Source organism: Rhincodon typus, chromosome 6 (assembly GCF_021869965.1).
Source record: "Rhincodon typus isolate 14 chromosome 6, sRhiTyp1.1, whole genome shotgun sequence".
Classification (NCBI taxonomy): domain Eukaryota; kingdom Metazoa; phylum Chordata; class Chondrichthyes; order Orectolobiformes; family Rhincodontidae; genus Rhincodon; species Rhincodon typus.
The window spans coordinates 63,702,973-63,726,318 of record NC_063337.1 but is presented as its reverse complement, the minus strand read 5'-3'; the positions used below and the strand labels follow the sequence as shown (position 1 = coordinate 63,726,318).

Genomic DNA, 23,346 nt, shown 5'->3' with positions numbered 1-23,346 from the left:
TTCGGTCATTAATACAGGCGCCATAGTAAGGCGACTTATAACAATTTTCATTGTATTTTTCCTCGTAAAAGTACACATGACAATAAATTCTAAATTCAAATGCTAAGCATATTTTTGGAAAATAAATGCAAATTTCAAAGCCTTTATACCATACAATCTACAGACGGCACTTTGCATAATATGGATTATCGTACTTAATATTACAACTTCAACCCAAAACAAAAATGTTCTAAGTCCACGTAACGAACGTTCACTTTACATATCAATAGTGTGGCAAGTCTCAAGATTGGGCGGGGGTGGGTAGGGGGAAAAATAATCTTTAAATTATTAAAAGATCTCAAACCGTTAATGCAAAGGTATGAAATACCGTTCGAGAAGCATTTACGTATTGTAAAATATACTGAGTGGCCATTAACGACATTAAACAAGACCACGATGACTCGAATCCACATGGCTTGTCTACTTACAGCTGCAAGAAGGAGCACAAAGTATCGAAATATAAGAAACTGCATAGGTTCTCACACTACGGACCCTGATGCCAGCCCTTCCGTCAGTACGACGTGGTTAGTCACGTTTGACACAAGAGACAATAAATGAGAGCCTCACCCTTCCGTTCCTAGAATCAGTTGCCATATCCGGGTAGTCGAATATACTATTATTTATAAAGTATCAACAGACAAAGCCCAGAAAACAACCACATTGAAAACTGGAAGGGATAAGCCATTACAACCGAGGCCACCATTTGAGGCCTTTCGAGGGGGGTTGGGCCGCCAGCCGGAGCCCCGTCACCTCATTGGTGGAACCGGCTGATTGGCCGCTGTCACTTTTAAAAAAAGGTAGGTTTCGTCAATGGAAGGGGGAGATTTCAGGGGATTTATTTGTGCCTCTTCAATTTTCTCTCTGCCTGAAAGGTCCTAAGGAAGATACTAGGTGAGGGGGAAAAAAAAACCCTACAAAGCGATCGCAATCACAAAACCCTCTGAGCCCACAATCTATGCGCGGCCTTGACTCCTCCACTGCTATCACGTGATCATTTTAAATCCGGGTTCGTCCGCGCGCCGCTGCCTCTAACTGTCACTTTCCATTGGTAGCCGCGCGTGATGTATGAAGCCACCTCTTCATTGGTCATGACGGTTTGCGCGTTTCAGTACGCTCCACTACAGAGGACTCTGATTGGCTGAACACTCCGGATTTTTGCGTCTGGTTTCTGATATCGGCTGTCTGTTTGGTGTGACGCCGGGAAGTGTGATTTTATAAATTATTTTTTATTTTGTGTTTTTATTTTGGCGGGGAGAGGGGAATAAACCAGGAAGCAAAATTCTTTCGTCTTGATACGTCTGGGTTTCTATTCCTACTCGTGTCAAGAAGCCAGCAACGCGTTGAAGCCAGAGCGGCCGGTTGCGCCTATTGATTGGTATTTGAAATAATGGCCGCGCTTTATGCTTGTACCAAATGCCACCAGCGGTACCCGTTTGAGGACCTCTCCCAGGGCCAGCAGCTATGTAAGGTTTGTAGTAAACGTCAGCTCTATCCGCCGGAAATGAGTTATACTGCTGTTTGTCATTTGTATTTATTTGATCCAAAATCCGGCCAAGTACGTTGTGCTGTGGCCAATCCACTCGCTGGTTCTCACTTAGCAGGCCCTGCCCAATGCGGAAGACGCCGGGCAATAAACCACTTTTGAGCTTCACTCGCGTGGTAGCTGGCCATGTCACTGTTCGAATCGGCCCGAAACGTCAGCCTTCCTGCTCCTCTGATGCTGCTTGGCCTGCTGTGTTCATCCAGCTCTACACCTTGTTATCTCTTTTCCCATCAATACTGTTTCCCCGATATTCTTTGCTACTGCCATTCTCTTTTTGTGTCTTGCTGTCACTTCATCCAGTGATTAGTTTGAACGTGTAAGATTTAAGGTTGTTTTGCTGTTCCCTCCTGGGACAAACTCGACAAGGAGGAGGACTATGTGTAATAGATTTCACAGACTTTCTAGATTATCTAAGAAATTCAAATGGAAAATTAAACAAGTTAGAAGTTCTTGATTGTCATGCACTGAAAGATCCAGAATATGAAATGAAAAATTAATTATTCTCTAAACGCAGATATTTAGGTCCCTAATGTAAATAATTGTCCCCATCTCTCTTCAGAGATGTGACCATTTGGCTATCTTGTTTACACTGTAAAAGTGACCTACTTAGTTTAATGAAGACTGGGAAATGTACTGTATCCTTTTAAGCATACATTTCAATTTTTTGTTTGCTTCTGCCCTTTTGGGCAGTATTTTAATCAAATTCCCACTATTTTGCCATTAATATTTAATCTAGGCCCTTCAATTGCTAACTTACCTGCTAGTGGAAACACTTTTTTTTTCTAATTTACTCTTTGCATACCCTGTCATGATTTTGAATGCATTTATTAAAACTTTTCTTAACCTTCACTGTTCTCTAGAGAGAGCAATCCCAGTTTCTGGTGTCTTTCTATTTCACATCCAGTGTTCCCTTTAAAATCTTAACATCATTGCTAAAACATTGTACCCAACTGAGGCCTGTTCAACAATTTTTAAAATGAAATGCTGGAGATCTGAAATTAAAAGCAAAGTCAGCAGGTCTGGATGCATCTGTGGAGTAAGAAACCGTGTTACCATTTTGAGTAAAATGCATCTGAAATTTTTAAAATGCCCTAAAAGACTTTTATAGTCTTCACAATCCTATCGATTACTTTATCAGCTTTCAAGGATCATTATTGTTTGTTAGTCTTAATTATGCAATAATTGTATTGGATGCCATGATATGAAAAGATCTGAATACTTGACTAGATCTACATGTCTTAAAAATTTAAAGTGGATAACATCCAGCTTCCATATTTTTTTCCAAAGGGAAGTTCCCACTGCATCATGAGTGGTTTTCATGGTATATGATTGAAAAGTGCACAGTTTTCATTTGCCATCACTGCTCCCTTTGTAAATGTTTATTTTTCAGCACACATCCAAAGTTGTGACCAGGGTGATGCATGATTGTCTTGAATGCCAGTTCATCATTTTTTGCAATGGATTTTTACTTTGGTGTATGAAGTTGAAAATGCCCCAAGTAACACATGGTAGATTTATAGGAGAGATATATTGCAGATGTGATATGTGTGATGAGTTTTATGTATTGCTGATTATCAGATTTCAACATAAGACTTAACTAAAGAGAGTTAAGACTTTCAAGTATATAAGTAATTTGGGCCTTTACTTGGTCTCCTATTTTTAGTTGTATAAATTGATAACTTCCTTCTTTGACAAACTTTGTTCCTTCATTTTGACTTGTGAAACACATGCTGTTATGATGATTCAATACAGGCAAAATATTTGACACCATTTAATTTGTGATTCATAAAGTTCTTAACATGAAAAATTGTCTTGGCCAGAAAATTCTTAACATCAACTTTGTGAAGTGCACTGGTCAGTAAGTTAACTCTTGGTTTCCAAAGGAGGATCCTAATTGCGTTTTGCTGCAATTTTCCTACAGTTATTTTATTCAATGAGCCATGTTCTTAGTTCATATTTATTTTAACCAATTTTTCTGTAACCGATTAGCCTATACTTAAGAGGAATTTTTTTTGCTTGAAATGTAACTTCTGTTTGACTGTTTTGATGAAAGAGCTTGCAGAAAACATAAATGCATATGGTTGGCTGTTCTTTACGGGCTTTTCTTTTGTAACCCAGACTTGGGGGTATTGGGCTTGTTAGTAGATGTTTATAGAGTAGCGCTGAGCCTTGAACTAACTCCTGTTTCACAATTTTATGGTTTGAAAGGTATTTGAGTTTAGTACTATGGAAGTGTAATTAAGGCTTCTGGAGGCAGAGAAACAGTTACCGTTGAGACAAAGGTTGGCATTGCAGATAGCCAATTTAGCCTTTTCTAGAGGTTAAGTGGAAAGTCATTAATGTCACCTTGTCTGATAGATGCAACTTACAATTTTGTTAGGTAGGATTTTTTTCTCTCTTTGAATTGATCATCTTTAGCAGGTAATAACATAATAATTAGCATTCCAGACCCATTGGGAGGTACGTACATGGTGTTAGTCATCTTGACTTTGATTTTAAGATGTTTCTGGAAGTTTATTGCCAAGTCCAGTTATATGATTATAATAGCTTTTTTTTTGTTGAACTGTTAAATGTGTTCTTAAAACTGACACTAGGGGTTTGAGTAAATTGCATAGTATTTTTTGAGAGATTCTCGCTGTGAGGACCAGTGAAAATTCTTGCCATATCTTATCAACCATGCCTCATTAACTACCTGCCTTGGCCTTGTGGTGCATCTCCCATCTGATTCTATGACCAATCCCCCTCCACTGACACCCTCATCCGCTTAGCCAAACTCGTCCTCACCCTCAACAACTTCTCTTTCAATTCCTCCCACTTCCTACAGACAAAGGGGGTGGCCATGGGTACCCGCATGGGCCCAAGCTATGCCTGCCTCTTTGTCGGTTACGTGGAACAATCCCTCTTCCGTACCTACGCAAGCCCTAAACCCCACCTCTTCCTCCGTTACATTGATGACTGTATCGATGCCGCCTCGTGCTCCCACGAGGAGCTCGAACAGTTCATCCACTTCACCAACACCTTCCACCCCAACCTTAAGTTCACCTGGACCATCTCTAATACCTCTCTCTCCTTCCTGGACCTCTCTGTCTCCATCTCGGGCAACCATCTAGAAACCGATATCCATTTCAAGCCCACCGACTCCCACAGCTACCTAGAATACACCTCCTCCCACCCACCTTCCTGCAAAAATGCCATCCCCTATTCCCAATTCCTTCGCCTCCGCCGCATCTGCTCCCAGGATGAGGCATTCCACTCCCGTACATCTCAGATGTCCTCGTTTTTCAAGGACCGCAACTTCCCCCTCTCAGTGGTCGAGAACGCCCTCCACCGTGTCTCCCGCATTTCCTGCAACTCATCCCTCACACTCCGTTCCCGCAATAACAACCAAAAAAGAATCCCCCTCGTCCTCACGTACCACCCCACCAACCTCCGGATCCAACGCATCATCCTCCGACACTTCTGCCATCTGCAATCCGACCCCACCACCAAAGACATTTTTCCCTCCCCACCCTTATCTGCTTTCCGGAGGGACAACTCTCTCCGTGACTCCCTTGTCCGCTCCACACTCCCCTCCAGCTCCACCACACCCGGCACTTTTCCCTGCAACCGCAGGAAGTGCTACACCTGCCCCCATACCTCCTCCCTCACCCCCATCCCAGGCCCCAAGAAGACTTTCCACATCAAGCAGATGTTCACCGCTGTACCCGTTGTGGCTCGTCTACATCAGGGAAACCAAGCGGAGGCTCGGTTCGCAATAAACAACTGCACCTCCCAGTCGCGAACCATTTCAACTCCCCCTCCCATTCATCAGATGACATGTCCATCCTGGGCCTCCTGCACTGCCACAATGATGCCACCCGAAGGTTGCAGGAACAGCAACTCATATTCCGCTTGGGAACCCTGCAGCCCAATGGTATCAATGTGGATTTCACAAGCTTCAAAATCTCCCCTCCCCCTACCGCATCCCAAAACCAGCCCAGCTCGTCCCCGCCTCCCTAGCCTGTTCTTCCTCCCACCTATCCCCTTCTCCCACCTCAAGCCACACCCCCATCTCCTACCTGCTAACCTCATCCCGCCCCCTTGACCTGTCCGTCCTCCCTGGACTGACCTATCCCCTCCCTAACTCCCCACCTACACTCACTTTTACTGGCTCCATCCCCGCCTCTTTGACCTGTCTGTTTCCTCTCCACGTATCTTCTCCTCTATCTATCTTCTGTCCACCTCCCCCTCTTTCCCTATTTATTTCTGAACCCCCTTCCCCTCCCCCATTTCCGCTGAAGGGTCTAGGCCCGAAACGTCAGCCTTTTTGCTCCTATGACACTGCTTGGCCTGCTGTGTTCATCCAGCTCTACACCTTGTTAACCAAGTACCTGCTCTGATTTCCATGTTGAGATTTGTTGATATCTAGCTTGTTTGGCACATTTGATAAGATGCGAAATTGTATATTAATAAGTTACGTTGTGATATGGCACTTCATTAATCCCCTGTAATTGCTGCTCATCACGGCCAGTGAGAAACCCACCACATCACTCAGCAAAGGCATAAAAGTGAGATCCTCCTTCATCAGGGTCGCCCATAAAGAATAAGAGCAGCAAAAGGCTGTTCAGCCCCTCAACCCTGCTCTTCCATTCAGTAGGTTCATGACTGATCTGGTATTCCTTGTTCACTTTCCTGACTTTTCCTTGTAACCCTTGATTGTCCTACTGATCAAGAATCTATAACTATCTCAAACTTAAATATGCACAAAGACTCTTCTTGCCATGGAGAGCTGTGTGGGCAGCTCCAAAGGCACACTTTCTTCTGATGAAAGAAATTCCTCTTCTTAATTTGGCACCCACTATTCCAAGACTATGCCTTCTGATTCTAGACTCTCCAATGAGGGGAAACGTCCTCTCGGCATTTACCCTGTCAATCCCCTTAGGAATCCTATGTTTTTCCATGAGAACACCTCTCCTTATACATTTCGAACGTGCTGGACTTCTGATTCTGCCACACATCTTGCTATCGCCTATATTGCCCAGGCCTCAATAAAATCTGTCCTATATATGTAATCTATATTCAAATTAGTTTTAACTCCATTCGTAACACTGTCTCTCAATGTTGTTCCTTCAAAAAATAAGTTCACGTTAAGTGGTACCTGTTGATTTTGCCAATCATTCTGTCACCTTGAAGTCATTTGGTATCTCACTAAATTATCAAGTTTTGCATCATTTGGAAAATTTTAAACTGACAAGGAGAGGCAATGGCTTAGTAGTATTATTGCTGGACTGTTAATTCAGAGACCTAGATAATGTTCTGGAGACCCACGTTCGAATCCTGCCATGGCAGACGGTGGAATTTGCATTCAATAAATATCTGGATAAAAGAGTCTAATGAAGACTATGAATCCTTTGCTGATTGTTGGGAAAAACCCATCTGGTTCACTAATGTGCTTTAGAGAAGGAAACAGCTATTACCTGGTCTGGCCTAGGTGTGACTCCAGACCCACAGCAATATGTTGACTCTGAACTGCTCTTTGGGCAATTGGGACAGGCTGTCTAGCCAGCGACGACACCATCATCCCAGTACATCTTCCTTACCCTTTTGAGGGTACAACTTATTTAAAATCATGTTTTTTTTTCATAGAGCTTTGCATGGGCAGGTTTTCTCTTGAAAAACCAATTAAATGACTTGACTTTCAAATTCCAAACTGAATTTTTGAAATCCGATACAAAATAGCTTGTGAATCATCTACGTATTTTCTGACATGTGAAGTTGCATGTTTTGTGTTGCACTTGTTCCATTTAATTAAAACATGATCTTGTGCATTTTAGTGAAGTGCTTCACAAACTCCATTCCGATGTGACTTCATTTTAACACATGAAAATTCACGTGATTCCACCCCCTGCCTCACCAGCAACACCAAAACAGTAAGAATGCCACATTGTAACCTTCAATTTGTAGTTAAAGTTCAGGTGTAGACAATGTCATTCGGATTTTCACATGTACAATTTACTTTTAAAATACCTTGTAAGAGTGATACTTCATGTAATTGTACAGGTCTCAGATCGCTGTCCATCCTGCCTGCGCCCCCAAACCCTTATAAAGTGATACAGCATGGAAACAGACCCTTTGGCCCAACATTTCCATGCCAACCAGATTTCCTAAACTGAACTCTTCTATTTGCCTGCATGTGGTCCAAGTCTTTCTTATTCATGCACCAGTCCAAATTTCTTTTACTTTGTAGAGTATCATAGAATCCCTACAGTGTGGAAACCGGTCCAACAAATCCACACCGACCCTCCGAGCAGCCCACCCAGACCCATCCCCTATAACCCACCTAATCTATACATCCCTGAACACTATGGGCAGTTTAACATGGTCAATCCACCTAGCCAGCACATCTTTGACTGTGGGAGGAAACCCACGCAGACATGGGGAGAATGTGCAAACTCCACAGAGACAGTCACCCAAGGGTGGAATCTAACCCGGGTCCCTGGCGCAATGAGGCAGCAGTGCTGCCCAACTTGTTGTAATTGTATACCCCTCTGCCACTTCTTCTAGCAGCTTGTTCCCTACATGCAGTTGTGTGTTAAGTTGCCTCTCAGGTCCCCAATATTCACCTTATCTATGGCCCTGATGATTTTATAAGCCTCTATAAGGTAACCCCTCAGCCTTTGGCTCTCCAGAGAAAAACACACCAGCCTATCCAGCCTCTCCCCATAGCTCAAACTCTCCAGTCCAGCAACATCCTTTGTAAATTTTTTTGTTTGCACCTTTTCCTGTTTAATAACATCCTTCCCATAGCAGGTTGACCAGAATTGTATGCAGTGCTCAAGCTGTGGCCTTTCCAATGTCTTGTACGGTTATTTCTGCTATAGTGCGTGTTTCATTAACGCGAATTAGCTGTAACACGATTGAATAGTGGATGCTGTTTGGATTACGCGAACTTCGTACAGTACAGTATAGTGATTTTTTTTTCTATAACTTTATTTTCTACAGTGCGAGGTCACACAAGAACATAACTATTGTGTTATAGGACAAATACTTGTGCAGCTGTAACATGGCGTCCCAACTTCTGTACAGGTATTTCTCGTATAACGCAATTGTTGCGATCTTGTGTGCTCTCGTGCTATAAAAAATCGCTACAGAAGTAGAAAGTTTGCATTATCCAAACAGCGTCCACTATTCATCAATCGCTTTACAGCCAATTCACATTAACGAAACACACGTTATAGCAGAAATACCTTACAATGCTGTGACCAATGAAAGCAAGCATGCCAAATACCTTCAGTTAGCACCTCTTGTTTTCTGCTTTCACTACTGTGCACATACTCTACCTGCTAACATTCAAATCTGCCCCCTCCACCTGCATTTACTTAACAGCAACAACCCCCGCCCCAATATTTAGTGTTTCCTGTTCCTAGGCAGTTTGTCACACTTGGCTTTCCCTTTCCAAATTCACTGTACCTCCACGTTCACCATGCACTCACTCACCAGCCTCTCTCCTCTTCACAGTTTCGTTTTTTTGTCTTGTTACTGGTGCCCACAAAACAGAGTTGCCATCCTGAGCCTGTACCAACAAACTGGCAAGTCTAGAAATATAGCGAAATTTCAATCCACTTTCCCAATTCAGCCACATGACCTTTTTTTCTGTGTTTGGTCAGCGTCCGAGTTATGCTTAAAACCCATCACATTCTCTGCTTCTCTTTCCTTCTGAATAAAGAAACATCGGATGCTATTATCTGTGTTTCTCCCTCCATGCATGCTCATTTTCTCCAGCACCTTGTTTTTATTACTGAGTTGTTGCTTGCCGGTGCCAAGTCATGCATAAACAACCCAGACCCACTCAAACTTGCTGTTAAAAGTGGCTCCTGAGTTAAAGGGTGCTTTGGTCTTGTTGTTCGCATCAATCCTGGCTTCTGAGATTGTTCTGTCAGAGCCTTTGGACTGGACAGCCTCCCCTCTAGAGGCAATCCTTTTGGTGTTTACAACCCAGAATTTGGGAATTCTTGTTGCAGTTTCTATTAAGTAATTTGTTTACTAGCTTGCTGCACTGGCCTCCGATTGGAGCAGAGAGAAAATTTTGTAATAATTTGTTGAAGATGTGGCTCTTTTGAGAGGTGCAGAGCTGCTTGCTTGATTTTATTTATTGTCACGTGTACCAAAAAACAGTGTAAAGCTTTGTTTACGAGCGGTACAGGCAGATCATAATAAGCAAAGGATGTACAGATCAAGAAGACTTAGAGGCATACAGGTCACATTGCACAGGGCATCCACTAGGCAAGATCAACATTAGCAAGATCAGTATTATTTTGAGGCTGGAGAGTCCATTCATCAGTCTTGACGGCTGGGAAGAAGCTCTTCCTGAACCTGCTCATGCGTGTGTTCAGGCTTCTGTATTTTCTGCCTGACGGAAGAGGTTGTCATAGATCATTACCGGGGTGCAATGGATCTGTGATGTTGGCAGCCTTTCTGCAGCAGCGAATCATGTAAATGGAGTCCATGGATGGAAGGTTGGTTTCCATGATGGTCTGGGCTATGCAAAGCACCTTCTGTAGTTTCTTACAGTCCTCGACAGAGCAGTTCCCATGCCAGACTGATATGCATCCGGACAGTATGCTTTCAATGATGCATCTGTAGAAGTTGGTGAGGTACCTTATGGACATGCCAAATTTCCTGAGCTGCTTGAGGAAGAAGAGGCGTTGTTGTGCTGCCTTGACTATTTACGTGGGAAGTCCAGGACAGGTCATCTGTTATCATCACTTCGAGGAACTTCTGGACTGTTTGCAATAAATTATTTCTTCAACTTGTTCATCTGCTTAATTATATGATTTTAGTATTTTAAAGCTGACTATTTTTAATATAGGCAATTGAAATTCCAAGTTATTTAAAATTCTGTTTTAAAATGTTTTCAATTAAAATACTATGTTCCTTTGTGGTTTATTAGGTATCAAATACATTTATTGCAAAAATAGCTCCATTCTTAGAGGTAGATCATACAGTATCTTTTTCTTCGTCCTATACCTGGGATAGTCAAGGTAACTTATTGTTTCAACCTACAAGGTATTAGTGTGACAATTTGAAACTGTATTTTCTATTTGCACCCATAGTGGGGGATAATGCAGTTATTTTATTTCATGGGCAAAAACACCTTTTTTTTTTCTAGTTATTGACTCCATTCCTGTCTCTGCTAATAGTCTGTGGTTAGGTCAGTGTGTTCACAACCTTGGTGTCATATCTGATCCTGATGAGCCGCTGACCTCTTATTTGCCATTTATAAGACCTTTTTCACCCAAGTAATATCGCGCAACTTCACCCCTATCTCAACACAGCTGCTGCTGATACCTCTATGCATGCCTTCATTATTCCTAGGCTTAAATATTCCAACGTACTCCAAGCTGGTCTCCCACATTCTACCATAAACTTGAGGTCATCCAAAGCTCCTACTGTCTATGCCTTAGCTCCCAGCAGCGTTTCCTGTCTCACCTTTGGGTTTGCTGACCTAATGTGTTTTTGTGAAGTAGCGTCTGGATTTTGAAATCTCCTCCCTTTGTGGCCTTGCTGCTACCTATCTTCGTAATCTCCTCCAATACACAGCCAGTGGATATCTACTTTAATTCTGCACTGTTATACCTTTTCATTGACAACTGTTTTAGCATTGGTGACCGTGCTATTGGTTATCTAAGCTCAGGTTCTGGAATTCCATCACTACCTGTACCTTTCTTCCTTTCAACCAATGTTTAACATCTACTGCTTTAAGTTTTTCATCTGATATTTCCTTTGGATTTGTTTTAATGTGCTTTGAAAAATATTGTGATATTTGACTGAGTGCTTTGTTTATCTTCTAAAAAGGAGTGTCGGATAGCACATCCAGTAGTCAAGTGTACATACTGCAGAACTGAATTCCAGCAAGAAAGGTACAGTTGCAATAACACGCTTTCATTTAGTTCTGTGCCCATTTGAAATCTTAACCTTTTCTGAATTATGGGTTTCTTATTTTGTGCAGCAAAACCAACACAATATGCAAGAAATGTGCACAGAATGTGAAGCAGTTTGGAACAGTAAGTTGATGTGATGTTTTGCGATGCTTTAATAACACGGATTATAAGAACTTGCAGGTCCTAAATTTTGTTACTGGGACAATTATTAATATTTTAGTATTAGTAGTGAAATTTCTACTAGTAAATAATGTATGTGCTGCAGTATTGCTGCTATCCAGCTTTTGAGTTTGAGCAGGGTAAGCAGAGTGTGCTTGGCTTTTGTTCCAGTTTTTCATTTTAGGGTTTGCTTTAATTTATCTTGTTGTTTCAAATTATGTCTACAGATTGAGTTTGTGAGAGAATTAGTCATGTTGCTCAACACAAGTAGTCTGTGGTAATTATTAGTCAATTTTGCCAGCCAAAAATTTAGATGACTTTCATTTTCATGAATATAGAGCTGACTAAGGTACTGGAAGGCTACATTCGTCTGCCTTTCATAAAATGGGGTGAGAGAGACGAATAGTTTATTCTGAAGAGTAATATTTCTACTTCATTCTAAGCAACTAAATTGATGGTTGATTGTCAAGTAAGCCCCGTGCAGCTCAAAATAATTTTCCTTTACACTGCCATTATTGGTGTAAACTCCATGAAGCAAGAACATTTGCTGATAACGTTATGAAATATTTATTTTTAAACCTTAACATATGAACATCCTTCCAAGAACAATCATCACTTTTTTAAAAAATGTCGATGGGTAATTCTCTTGGTCTCCAGTACCTTCTCGAAAAAATGTCCAACTCCAACTTGGAGGTGGAGATTCTGGCGTACTTGTGTAGGTAATGAAACAGAACATAATCGAAAGAGATTAATCTAACTGCTTTGTACCATATAACTTGATTTTTATCACTGTCCCATCCCTGAAAACTCTTCAGATCATTCCCACTGACTCTGACTAGCTCTCCTAATGCAACATTCATGTCACGTTCGCATCTCCTCCCATGCCCCCACCCCCAAAAAAAATTGTCTCTCCATGGCTTTTCAAAGAAACTTGGAACATTTGAGCTCATTACTTAGTGGAACAGTAGCTAGGGTGCATGACTTGTATGTGGATTTTCTGCACTCCTTATTTTGAGGTTTGTTGCGCTTAGTTAATTTGAACAATGGAATTAGATGGAAGTGGTCCTGTTTTTCATTTTGTGTGATCAGTGTTGGAAATAGCGTTCCCAGTTCCAGCTTGAAGATCTAGGACGTTGAGTCAGAACCACTTGGACATATCTTGAATCCCAAGATGTGCTTTTGCCCTTTTTTAATATAAATGATGTATTGAAACACAAAGCCATGCTGACTACTCCTAATCAAACCCTGTCTTTTTAAATGCCTGTATATCTTATTCCTCAGAATCTTATCAAGTAACTTACCACAGACGTTAAGCTTACTAGTCTGTAACTCCCAGGTTTATCTTTGCAGCCCTTCTTGAATAAGGGCACAACATTCACTATCCTCGGGTTTTCCAGGACCTCACCTCTGGCTAACGATGATGCAAATATATTGGTCAGGGTCCCCGCAATTTTTTCTCTAGCCTCATGCAAGGTTCTTGGATATATCTAGTCAGGAATAGGAGATTTATCCTCCTTCATACATTCTAATACTTCCAACACCACCTCTACTGTGATATGACTGTCCCCAAGATGTTGCCATTAACTTCCCCAAGTTCCCAAGTTGTCTTGTCTTTCTCCGCTGTAAACGCAGGAGAAATATTCATTGAGGAATCTCACCCATTTCCTATGGTTCCACATATACACATCCACTTTTGTCCTTGAGGGGTCCTATTATCTCTCCAATTATTTTTCCTTCAATATACTTAAAGAATCTCTTTGGATTCACCCTAATCTTCTCAGCCAAAGCTATCTCATGCCCACTTTCTGCCTTTCTGATTTCCTTCTTCAATAAACTCCTGTATCCCGTATATTCCTCCAGGGATTCCCTAGATCCCAGCTGCCTGTTCCTGAGCCGTACCTCCTTCATTTTTCTGGTCAAGACCTCAATATCACCTGTCATCCAGGGTTCCCTACTTCGTCATCATTAGAGGAACGTATAGACCTTGAGCTCTAGCTATCACACTTTTAAAGGCCTCCTACTTGCCAGAGATCCCTTTTCCTGCAAACGAACTACTCCAGTCATCCCCTGCAAGCTCCTGTCTAATTCCATCAAAATTTGCATTGTCCCAATTTAGAACTTGAATGTGCGGGCCAGTTTTGTCCCTCTCCTTAAGTATTTTAAAATTAATAAAACTATGGTCGCTGGTCCCAAAATGTTCCCCCACTGACATCTCAGTCACCTGTCTTGCCCTGTTCCCCAAGAGTAGGTCGAGTTTTGCCTCTTCCCGAGTAGGACCCTCTACATGCTACTTGAAGAAACTTTCCTGAACACATTTAACAAATTCCACCCCATCTAAGCTCTTAAAACTATGGCAGCCCCCAGTCTATGTTAGCAAAATTAAAATCCCCCACTATGACAACCCTATTTCTCCTGCAGGTCTCCATAATCACCCTGCATATATGTTCCTCTAATTCTTGTTGACTATTTGGGGGCCTATAATACGGCCCCAGTAACATAACATCCCCTTCTTATTTCATAGCTCCATCCACAAAGTCTCACCAGATGATCCCTCAGTTATTTCATTTCTGACTACTGCTGTGATACTCCCCTTAATCAAAAATGCAACTCTCCCCTCCCCTCTTTCCTTCACCTCTCCTAAAGCGCCTGTACTCTGGCACATTAAACTGCCAGTCCTGTCCCTCCCTTAGCCATGTTTCTGTAATGGCTATAATATCCCAGCCCCACGTACCTCTCCATGCCCTGAGTTCACCGGCCTTACCTGTCAGCCGTCTTGCGTTGAAATAGATGCAATTTAATTCAACAGGCATTCCTCGCCCCCTGTCCTGTTCCAGCCTTACCTGTTTTTTCACCTTTCTACTTCTGATGACTGTATCTCCTTCCAGCCTCGCACTTGCCTCCCTGGTGTTGAGGATCCCACCCCTCTGCCAATCTAGTTTAAACCTGCCCTTGCAGCAGCAGCATATCTACTCCTTGACACCAGGCCCTGGACAATCTGCAGGTGACTTATGCGCCACAGTGATGTCTTTCCCTCTCAGTTGCCCTCTGCTGGACACTCTTCCACCTGCCGATCACAAGGGCTGTTCCCAGACTATCTACTTTTTAGTGCGGGTGACTGCTTCCAGGCTCTAATGTATGTGCTGAAGTGATCTCTTTCCCTCTCAATTGCCCTCTGCTGGACAACTCCATTGTCGTGGGATGAAATGTCCATTATGGTAGAAGGCAAACTAGATAGACTAGGGTTTTTTTTGTTGTTCAAGAACAGGGATGAGAAACTTCTGCCATTTGTCAGATTTCTTCAAACTGTCTAAGGTCTCTGTTTTTGAAGTTGTTAAGAGCGGGAGCTGCTGCAATGAGTTACTAAGTGTGCAAAAGGATAGTGAAGCAGTGACTGGAAGAAAGAGCTGCTCCTCCAGTCACAATTCTTTCTCTTCTTGATTCAGCCATTGAATATTACTTAGTTAATCTATATTTTCAAACAACCTGCTCAGTGATGTTATTACGTACCTCTGGAGCAGCTGGGACTTGAACCTGGGCCTCAGTCCAGGAGTAGGGACACTTCCATTGCACCACAAGAGGGCCCGAGACTCAGCTGCTGCAGCTTGTCCACTATCAGCTTGCAACTGAGACCTACAGAACTGGACTCTACAGCTGGCAACTGAGACTGAATCAGTACTACTTGAGCTCTGGCACAGGAGCATGGAAATGCAAGGACTTGTTGGTGCAATCAGAAGGTAGACTGTAAGTAAAATATATTAGTTGGAATATTGAAAGGCCAACATTTATATTAAGCACTTCCCCCAGACAGGAACTCTGTGCCATATTTCCATTTCCGAGGTGAGTAGCTTAGGTCAGGAAATTTTCCGACTTGGTAGAATTGCTTCAGTGAAACGGCTTTGTCAGACAACTTTTGTTTTGGTAGAGCCAGGCCTGCTACATCCAAAGCAGATTGGAAGTAGCCACAGGAGTGGCTGGTTAAAATGTTCACTTTGGTTCTCTGGAATTTTATTACAGTTGTTTTCTTATATTTTATCCCCTGTACCCTTGCCTCACAAACACCCATCCAATCTCCTTGTCACCTAAAAGCAAACTTGTACCCTTCAAACCCCTAATGCCTTCGGTACCACTTTATTTCAATTCTCAGTTTAATTTTCTACGGTCCAATGAACTTTGTAACTATAAACACTTCACATCTATTTGGTTTGACACATATAGGTTGACAGTTTCAGCAGTTGCTTTAAAAACAAAAGTGAAAAAGATTTTTTTTAAAGCAATTCCATACACTACCATTGTTACAAAGTTATACAAAAATTCTTAGTCAAGTTAGTGATGAACGTACTGATTTGAATTTGTGAAGGGAGCTAGGCATGAATGTTTGTCTTCTGTTTAATTCTATGGAAGAGAACGCGGAGGATGGTGCTGGAAAAGTTTCAGGGGATGTGACTAAATAGTGTAGGTCATAGAATATTGAATCTCGGGTATGCAGATGACAAAATACTTACAAGCCTATACAAAGAATGAGCTAGAGACTATGACAGGTCTTTTAAAAGACAGAGTCTTTTGGACTAGATATATAAGTGAAACAAACTCAAAATTGCATTACAAAAACCAAGGTAGAGCAGTGGAAATCTTCAAATATCTTGGCTCATTGATTAACATCAAAATTGCAATTTTAAAAAAAAAACTATGTCTGGATTAAATTAGCTGCAGCATGAGGAGTGACAAGTATCTTTTACTATAATAGAACAAAAACTGTGAATACTGAAGATCTGAAACAAAAACAGAAATTGCTAGAGAAACAGAGTAAGTCTGGCAGCATCTGTAGGGAGAAAACAGTGGAAAATGGTAGGAGGCACCAGATACTTAAAAAGGTATGGATTCTGACAGTCTTCTGGCAATGGTACTAAAGACTTCTGTTCCCCTAGCCAAGCTCTTCCAGGATAGCTACAACGTTGACATCTATCCAACAATGTGGAATTTGCCCTGGTGTGTCCTGTATACACACAGCAAGAAAAATACAACCTGTCCAATTGCTGCCCCATTAATAAAGTGATGGAAGGTATCATTAACAATATTATCAAGCATCACATTCTCAGCAATAACCTGTTCACTGATGCTCAGTTTGAATTCTGCCATGTCCACTCTGCACCTGCCCTCATTTAGCCTTGGTTCAAACATGGACAAAAGAGTTGAATTCCATAGGTGAGGTGAATGTGACAGCCCTTGACATCAAGACCACATTTGACTGAGTGTGGCATTAAGAGCCCCTAGTAAATTTGGAATCCATGACTATCAGGGAGCAAACTCTCAGCTGGTTGGACTCCTCCTGGCACACAGGAAGATGCTTGTGGCTGTTGGAGGTCAGTCATCTCAGTCCAGGACATCTCTGCAGGAGTTCCTCAGGGTATTGTGGTATGCTCAACCATCTTCAGCTGCTTCATCAATGACCTTCCCTCCATAATAAAGTCAAAAATGGGAATGTTCACCAATAATTGCCCAAGGTTCAGCACCATTCGTGACTCTTAAGATATTGAAGCAGTTCACGTTCAAATGCAACAAGATATGGACAATATCCAGGCTTGGGTTGACAAGTGGCAAGTAACATTTGTGCTATACGAATGCCAAGCTTTCACTGCCTGCAATAAGAGACAATCTAACCACCTTGATATACAATGACACTACCAACATCTTGGGGTTATCATTGACCAGAAAATCAACTGGTCTCACCACATAAACACTGGCTACAAGAGCAGCTCAGAGGTCAAGAATGCTACAACGAGTAACTCGCCAAATGATTCCTCAAAGCCAGTCTACCGTCTATAAGACTCAAGACAGGAGTGTGACGGGCTTATGTCTCTATTGAGTGCAGTTCCAACAACAATTAAGAAGCTTGACACCATCTCGGACAAAGCAGCCTACTTGATTCGTACCACATCTGCAAGCTTCCACTCCCTCCACTATTGAGACCCAGTCACAGCAGTGTGTAATATCTACAAGATGCACTGCTGAAATTCACCAGAGATCCTTAGACGGCACCTTCCAAGCCCATGGCCACTTCCATCTAGAAGGATAGGGGCCGCAAACACATGGGAACAACACCACTGCAAGATCCCCTCCCCTCCACGCCACTCGCCATCCTGGCATGGAAATACATTGCTGTTCTTTCACTGCTGGGTCAAAATCTTGGAATTCCCTGCTTAAGGGCATTTTGAGTCAACCTGCAGTATTTGGACTGCCGCAATTCAAGAAGGTAGCTCTCTGCCACCTCCTTAGGGGCAACACATAATGACATCCCAACTCGTTTATGTGCTGACTGATGAAGGCAAGTGTGCCAGACGCCACCTTCCTGTCTACTTGCGACTCCAATTTTAAGGATCTGTGCACCTACACCCCTAGGTATTTTTGTTTGGCAACACTCTCCAGGCCCCTACCATTTAAGTGTATAAGGCCTGCCCTGATTTGCCTTTAACAAAATGCAACATTCTACATTTATCTAAATTAAACTCCACCTACCACTCTGGCCCATCTGATCAAGGTCCCTTTGTACTCTGAGATAACCTTCTTCACTGTCCACCACACCACCAATTTTGATGCCATTGCAAACATACTAACCATATCTCCTATATTCAAATCTAAATCATTTATATAAATGATGAAAAGCAATGCACCAAGCACCGATCTTCGTGGCACACTACTGATCACAGACTTCCATTCTGAAAAACAACCTTCCACCACCACCCTCTGGATACAAAATTGGTTTGAAGGTAGGAGACAATCGGCTAGCTGTCCCTGGATTCCGTGTGATCTAACTTCGCTAACCGGTCTATGTTGTCGAACACCTTGCTGAATTGTGTATAAACAATGTCCACTGCCCTGTCTTCAATCTTTGTCACTTCTTCAAAAAACTCAATTCTGTGTATAATGAATGGCAGTGCTATTTGCAAGCTACTGACTTTTAAATCAGGAACAATACATCCATGAATGCAAAAAACAAATTTTGTTACCGAAATAAAACCAAGTTTTAAAACAATATAGCTTAGTGTAGAAACATGAAACTTGACAGGTTCACTCCATTTTACACAATTTCTTGATTAAAACATTTTTTTCTGAGTCTTAATTTTATGATTTAATAAGAGATTTTATTAATATCGTGCCTGTGACATAAATCACCTTCAGGAACTTCACAGGAGCAGTATAAAACAAAATGATATTGAACAGCGTAACAGAATATTAAGAAAGATCACATAATTATATTATAAATAGAAGCTGTTATAAGGATCTGATATGGATGTTTAACCAATGGAATTTGATTTAAGACCATTTGTGCTTGGATCACCAGAGGAACCGTACACTCATCAGCAAGAACATTACTTTTTCTACTTAGATTCAAACCATGCTTCCTACTTTAAATCTTTTCTTCTTTTAAATTTTTCCACTTCCTTGATCTCTCTTCCTGAATCTCTCTCGGGATGTTGTTCTGTAAGTACTCCAGTGTCTGGCTATTAGTGTACTTGCTAAAAAAATGTGTTCTTTTGTTGGCATTGCTGGCTGTCTGTGTTTATTGCTCATTCCTAATTGCCCTTGAAGGCAGTGATGAGTTGGCTTCTTCAGTCGCTGCATCCATAGTGCTTTTAGGAAATGAGTTCCAAGTTAGTGAAGGAACAGCAATACGATGCCAAGTCAAGTTGGTTTGTGGCTGTGAGGGGAACCTGGAAACATTGGTGCTCCTATGCATCTGCTACCCTTGCTCTTTTAGGTGGTAGAAGTTGAACGCTTGGAAGTTATTCTTGTAGAAGCCTTGAGCCCTGAAGTATAATCTATAAATGGTACACGCTGCTGCCACTGTGCATTAATGGTGGAAGACGTGAATGAAAGTGGTGAATGTTGTTCTGAACAAGTGGGCTGCTTGGATATGGATGGTGTCAAGCTTCTTTAGAGTTGTTAGAACTGCACTCATTAAAGTAAGTGGGGAGTCTTCCATCACACATCTAACATAGAAGACATTTAAGAGGCACCTAGATGAATACATGAATAGGGAGGGAATAGAGGGATACGGATCGAAAAATGGCGGGTTTGTTTTTAGATTAATTAGGGCATGATGGTCAGCACAGGCTTGGAGGGCCGATGTTCAACATGCTTTAATCTGGTGAACAGGATTTGGGGAGTGACAGTGAGTTCTCCATAGGATTCTGAGCATCTTGCCTCTTGTAGCTGCAGTAATTATGTGGCTGACATAATTTATGTTCTGATCAATGAGAGTCCCAAGGATGTTGATAGTGTGGAATTCTATGAGGGTAATACCATTAGCAGGGGAAGGCAGTTGGGTTCTCTTTTGTTGGCTCAGCACTTGTGTGGCATGAATATTACTTGGCACTTGCCAGTCCAAGCCTGGATATTATATAAGCCTTGCTGAAAATTGACATTGACTGCTTTTGTATCGGAGGAGTTGCAAGTAGTGCTGAGTGTTATGATTTCTGATTTTGTGCTGGAAGGAGGTTATTGAGGCAGCCAAAGATGTTTGGACCGTAACTGTGGTGACCACAACTAACCTCCTTCTGCTATGTCTGATTCCAACCAATCGAGTTTTTCTGTCCATGCCCAGCTGCTGCAAGTCCCATTGTCTTCAGTTTTACTAGGGCCCCTTGATTTGCCATATTGACTTGATTTTCAGAGCAGTGACTGTCACCTCTTGTCTGGGGAGTTTATTGCACTTTTGTCCATGTTTGAGCAAAGGCTGTAGTGAGGTCATGAGTTGAGTGGCTGTGGTTGAACCCAACTGAGTGAACAGGTTACTGTTGAGCAAGAACACTTGATAGTATTGTTGATAGCCTCTTGCATCATTTGTTTTCTTGACTGAGAGTACAATGACAAGGCAGTATTTGGCCTGCTTTTTGTTAACAAAACACACCTGTGCAATTTTCCCTGCTGGCTGGTAGATGCCAGTGTGAGCGTGACTGGAATTGTTCAACTAAGGGCATGAGTCTGACTTAGTATGCCTTTGTCTAGAATGGCAAGCCCAGTTATTGTGTTGGCAAGACCAGTTATTGTGTTCCCAAGCCAGATACAGTCTGGCATTGATCAGATCACAGTATCCAATATGAGGCTTTTTCTGTTTTATCATATCGAGTTCAGCAGAAGTTAAGATTACCTCCCAATGCCTCAATTCGTCTTTCACAATTGAACTAAAATGTACATAGTAATGCATTCCATAAGTTAATATAATATTTTTGCTTGTTGGATAATCTGGGGTGCGAGAAAGTTAATTTTAAAAATTCTTGGAATATTAGATGTAATTGTAAATCATTATTTGACTCTTACAACATTGGACAATTAAGAAAACCTTAATTCCAATCTTTTTTGCAAATCAGAATGAGAACCAAGAAAACATAGCAATAAAACAGATTTTCAGAGGGTGTGGTTTTGTTTGTTTGTTTGTTTGTTTGTTTCAATCCTTTGTACTGTTTGAATCTACTATATAGTATTACATCGCATTATTAAATGTAAATATGCAGCATTTTTGTAATCCATGCTCTGTTACAATGTTAAAGTTAATGTTTTGTATTTTTTTTAATGTTTGTAGCCCAAACCCTGTCAATATTGTAACATTATCGCTGCCTTCATTGGCACCAAGTGTCAACGTTGTACAAATTCAGAGAAGAAGTATGGGCCACCTCAGACGTGTGAACAATGCAAACAGCAGTGTGCCTTTGATCGAAAAGATGAGAGTCGGCGAAAGGTAATGGAAGTGAGCAAAAATTGTTTGGCATTGAAATCAATTTCTCTGATTTTAGAATTTTTAAAGATGTTGTTCTAAAATAGCACTGTCATACATGAAAATGGGTTGGGACTTGCGATGTTAAACCATGAATGACGTACAATACGTTGTTCCTTAACAATGACCTAGTGGGATTATTACTAGACTATTACTCCAAAGATGTCCAGAAATGCTCTGGTGGCACTGGATCAAATCCCGCCATGGCAGATGGTGGAATTTGCAATCAATTTGAATCAATTTGAAATCTGGAATTAAGAGTCTAGTAATGACCATGAAACTGGTGTCGATTTGTTTATTCTCCTGACAATCTGGTTCACTAATGTCCTTCAGTGGAGAAAATCTGCCATTCTTGCCTGTTCTGGCCTACATGTCACTCCAGCCCTACAGCAATGTCGTTGACTCTTAACTGCCCTCTGGGCAATGAATGCTGGCCTAGCCAGTGATGCACACATCCCATGAGGGAACAAAAAGACAAAATCAGCAATGATTCTGTTTTTGCTGTATAACATTCAAAGGACAAGAACCAAGAAAATTACAGTACAGGAACAGGCCCTTCGGCCCTCTAAGCCTGCAATGACATGTTGCCCGTCACAACTAAAACCCCCTACCCTTCCAGGAACCGTATCCCTCTATTCCCATCCTAGTCATGTGTTTGTCAAGACGCTCTTTAAAAGTCACTTTAGCATCTGCATCCACTACCTCCCCCAGTAGCGAGTTCCAGGCACCCACCACCCTCTGTAAAACAAAAAAAACTTGCCTCATACATCGCCTTTAAACCTTGCCCGTCGTACCTTAAACCCAGTGCCCCTGGTAACTGATTCTTCCACCCTGGGAAAAAGTGTGTGAATGCCCAGTTTGTCGATGCCCTTCATAATCTTGTAGACCTCTATCAGGTCGCCCCTCAACCTCCATCATTCCAGTGAGAACAACCCAAGTTTCTCCATCCTCTCTTCATAGCTAATGCCCTCCATACCAGACAACATCCTGGTAAATCTTTTGTGTACCATCTCCAAAGCCACCACATCCTTCTGGTAATGTGGCAACCAGAATTAAACACAGTTTTCCAAATGCGGCCTAACTAAGGTTCTATAAAGCTGTGATATTACCTGCCAGTTTTTAAACTCAGTGCCCCAGTCGATGAAGGCAAGCATGCCATATGCATTGTTGGCTACCTTCTCCACCTGCGTTGCCACTTTCGGAGACCTGTGTACCTGTACACCGAGATCCCCCTGCCTATCAGTACTCTTAAGGGTTCTGTCATTTTACTGTATATTTTCCATGTGGATTAGACCTTCCAAAATGCATTACCTCACATTTTTCTGGATTAAACTCCATCTGCCATCTCTCTGTCCAAGTCACCAACAGATCTATATCTAGCTGTATCCTTTGATGGTCCTCATCGCTATCTGCAATTCCACCAACCTTGGTGTTATCAGCACATTTACTAATCAGACCAATTACATTTTCCTCCAATTCAAAGGTCCCAACACTGATCCCTGAGGAATGCCATGAGTCACAGCCCTCCATTCAGAAACACACCCTTCCAATGCTACCCTCTGTCTTCTATGACCAAGCCAGTTTTTTATCCATCTTGCAAGCTCACCTCTGGCCCCATTCAACTTTACCTTCTGTATCAGCCTGCCATGAGAGACCTTGTCAAAGGCCTTACTGAAGTCCATGGAGACAACATCCACTGCCCTACCCTGATCGATCATCTTCATCACTTCCTCAAAAAACTCAACCAAGTCAGTGGGACACGACCTCCCCTTCACAAAACCATGTTGCTCTCACTAATATGCCCACTGATTTCCAGGTGGGAGTAAATCCTGTCTCAAAGAATCCTCTCCAGTAATTTCCCTACCACTGACGTAATGCTCACCGGCCTGTAATTAGCTGGATTATCCTTGCCA

General features: G+C 42.0%; 2 protein-coding genes across 11 annotated transcripts in view; one reads left to right on the top strand and one right to left on the bottom strand.

Annotated features, from left to right (window-relative positions):
* LOC109938347 (centrosomal protein of 57 kDa) overlaps positions 1-1,029 on the bottom strand; it is a 39,565-nt gene extending 38,536 nt beyond the window's left edge. For 4 of the 6 annotated variants that reach the window (XM_048597961.1, XM_048597963.1, XM_048597962.1 and 1 more), the window contains exon 1: positions 468-590. In XM_048597961.1, coding sequence (XP_048453918.1) covers positions 468-512 — 45 coding nt within the window. In that variant the 5' untranslated portion in view covers positions 513-590. Of the gene's footprint in view, positions 1-467 lie in introns of all 6 variants that reach the window. The other 2 variants (XM_048597959.1, XM_020536760.2) reach the window with 2 other exon arrangements.
* Positions 1,030-1,173: 144 nt separating this feature from the next.
* Positions 1,174-23,346, top strand: part of fam76b (family with sequence similarity 76 member B) — an 84,007-nt gene continuing 61,834 nt past the window's right edge. For 2 of the 5 annotated variants that reach the window (XM_048598256.1, XM_048598255.1), the window contains exons 1-4: positions 1,174-1,507; positions 11,417-11,481; positions 11,571-11,625; positions 21,242-21,397. In XM_048598256.1, coding sequence (XP_048454213.1) covers positions 1,427-1,507; positions 11,417-11,481; positions 11,571-11,625; positions 21,242-21,397 — 357 coding nt within the window. In that variant the 5' untranslated portion in view covers positions 1,174-1,426. Of the gene's footprint in view, positions 1,508-11,416; positions 11,482-11,570; positions 11,626-21,241; positions 21,407-23,346 lie in introns of all 5 variants that reach the window. The other 3 variants (XM_048598254.1, XM_048598253.1, XM_048598258.1) reach the window with 2 other exon arrangements.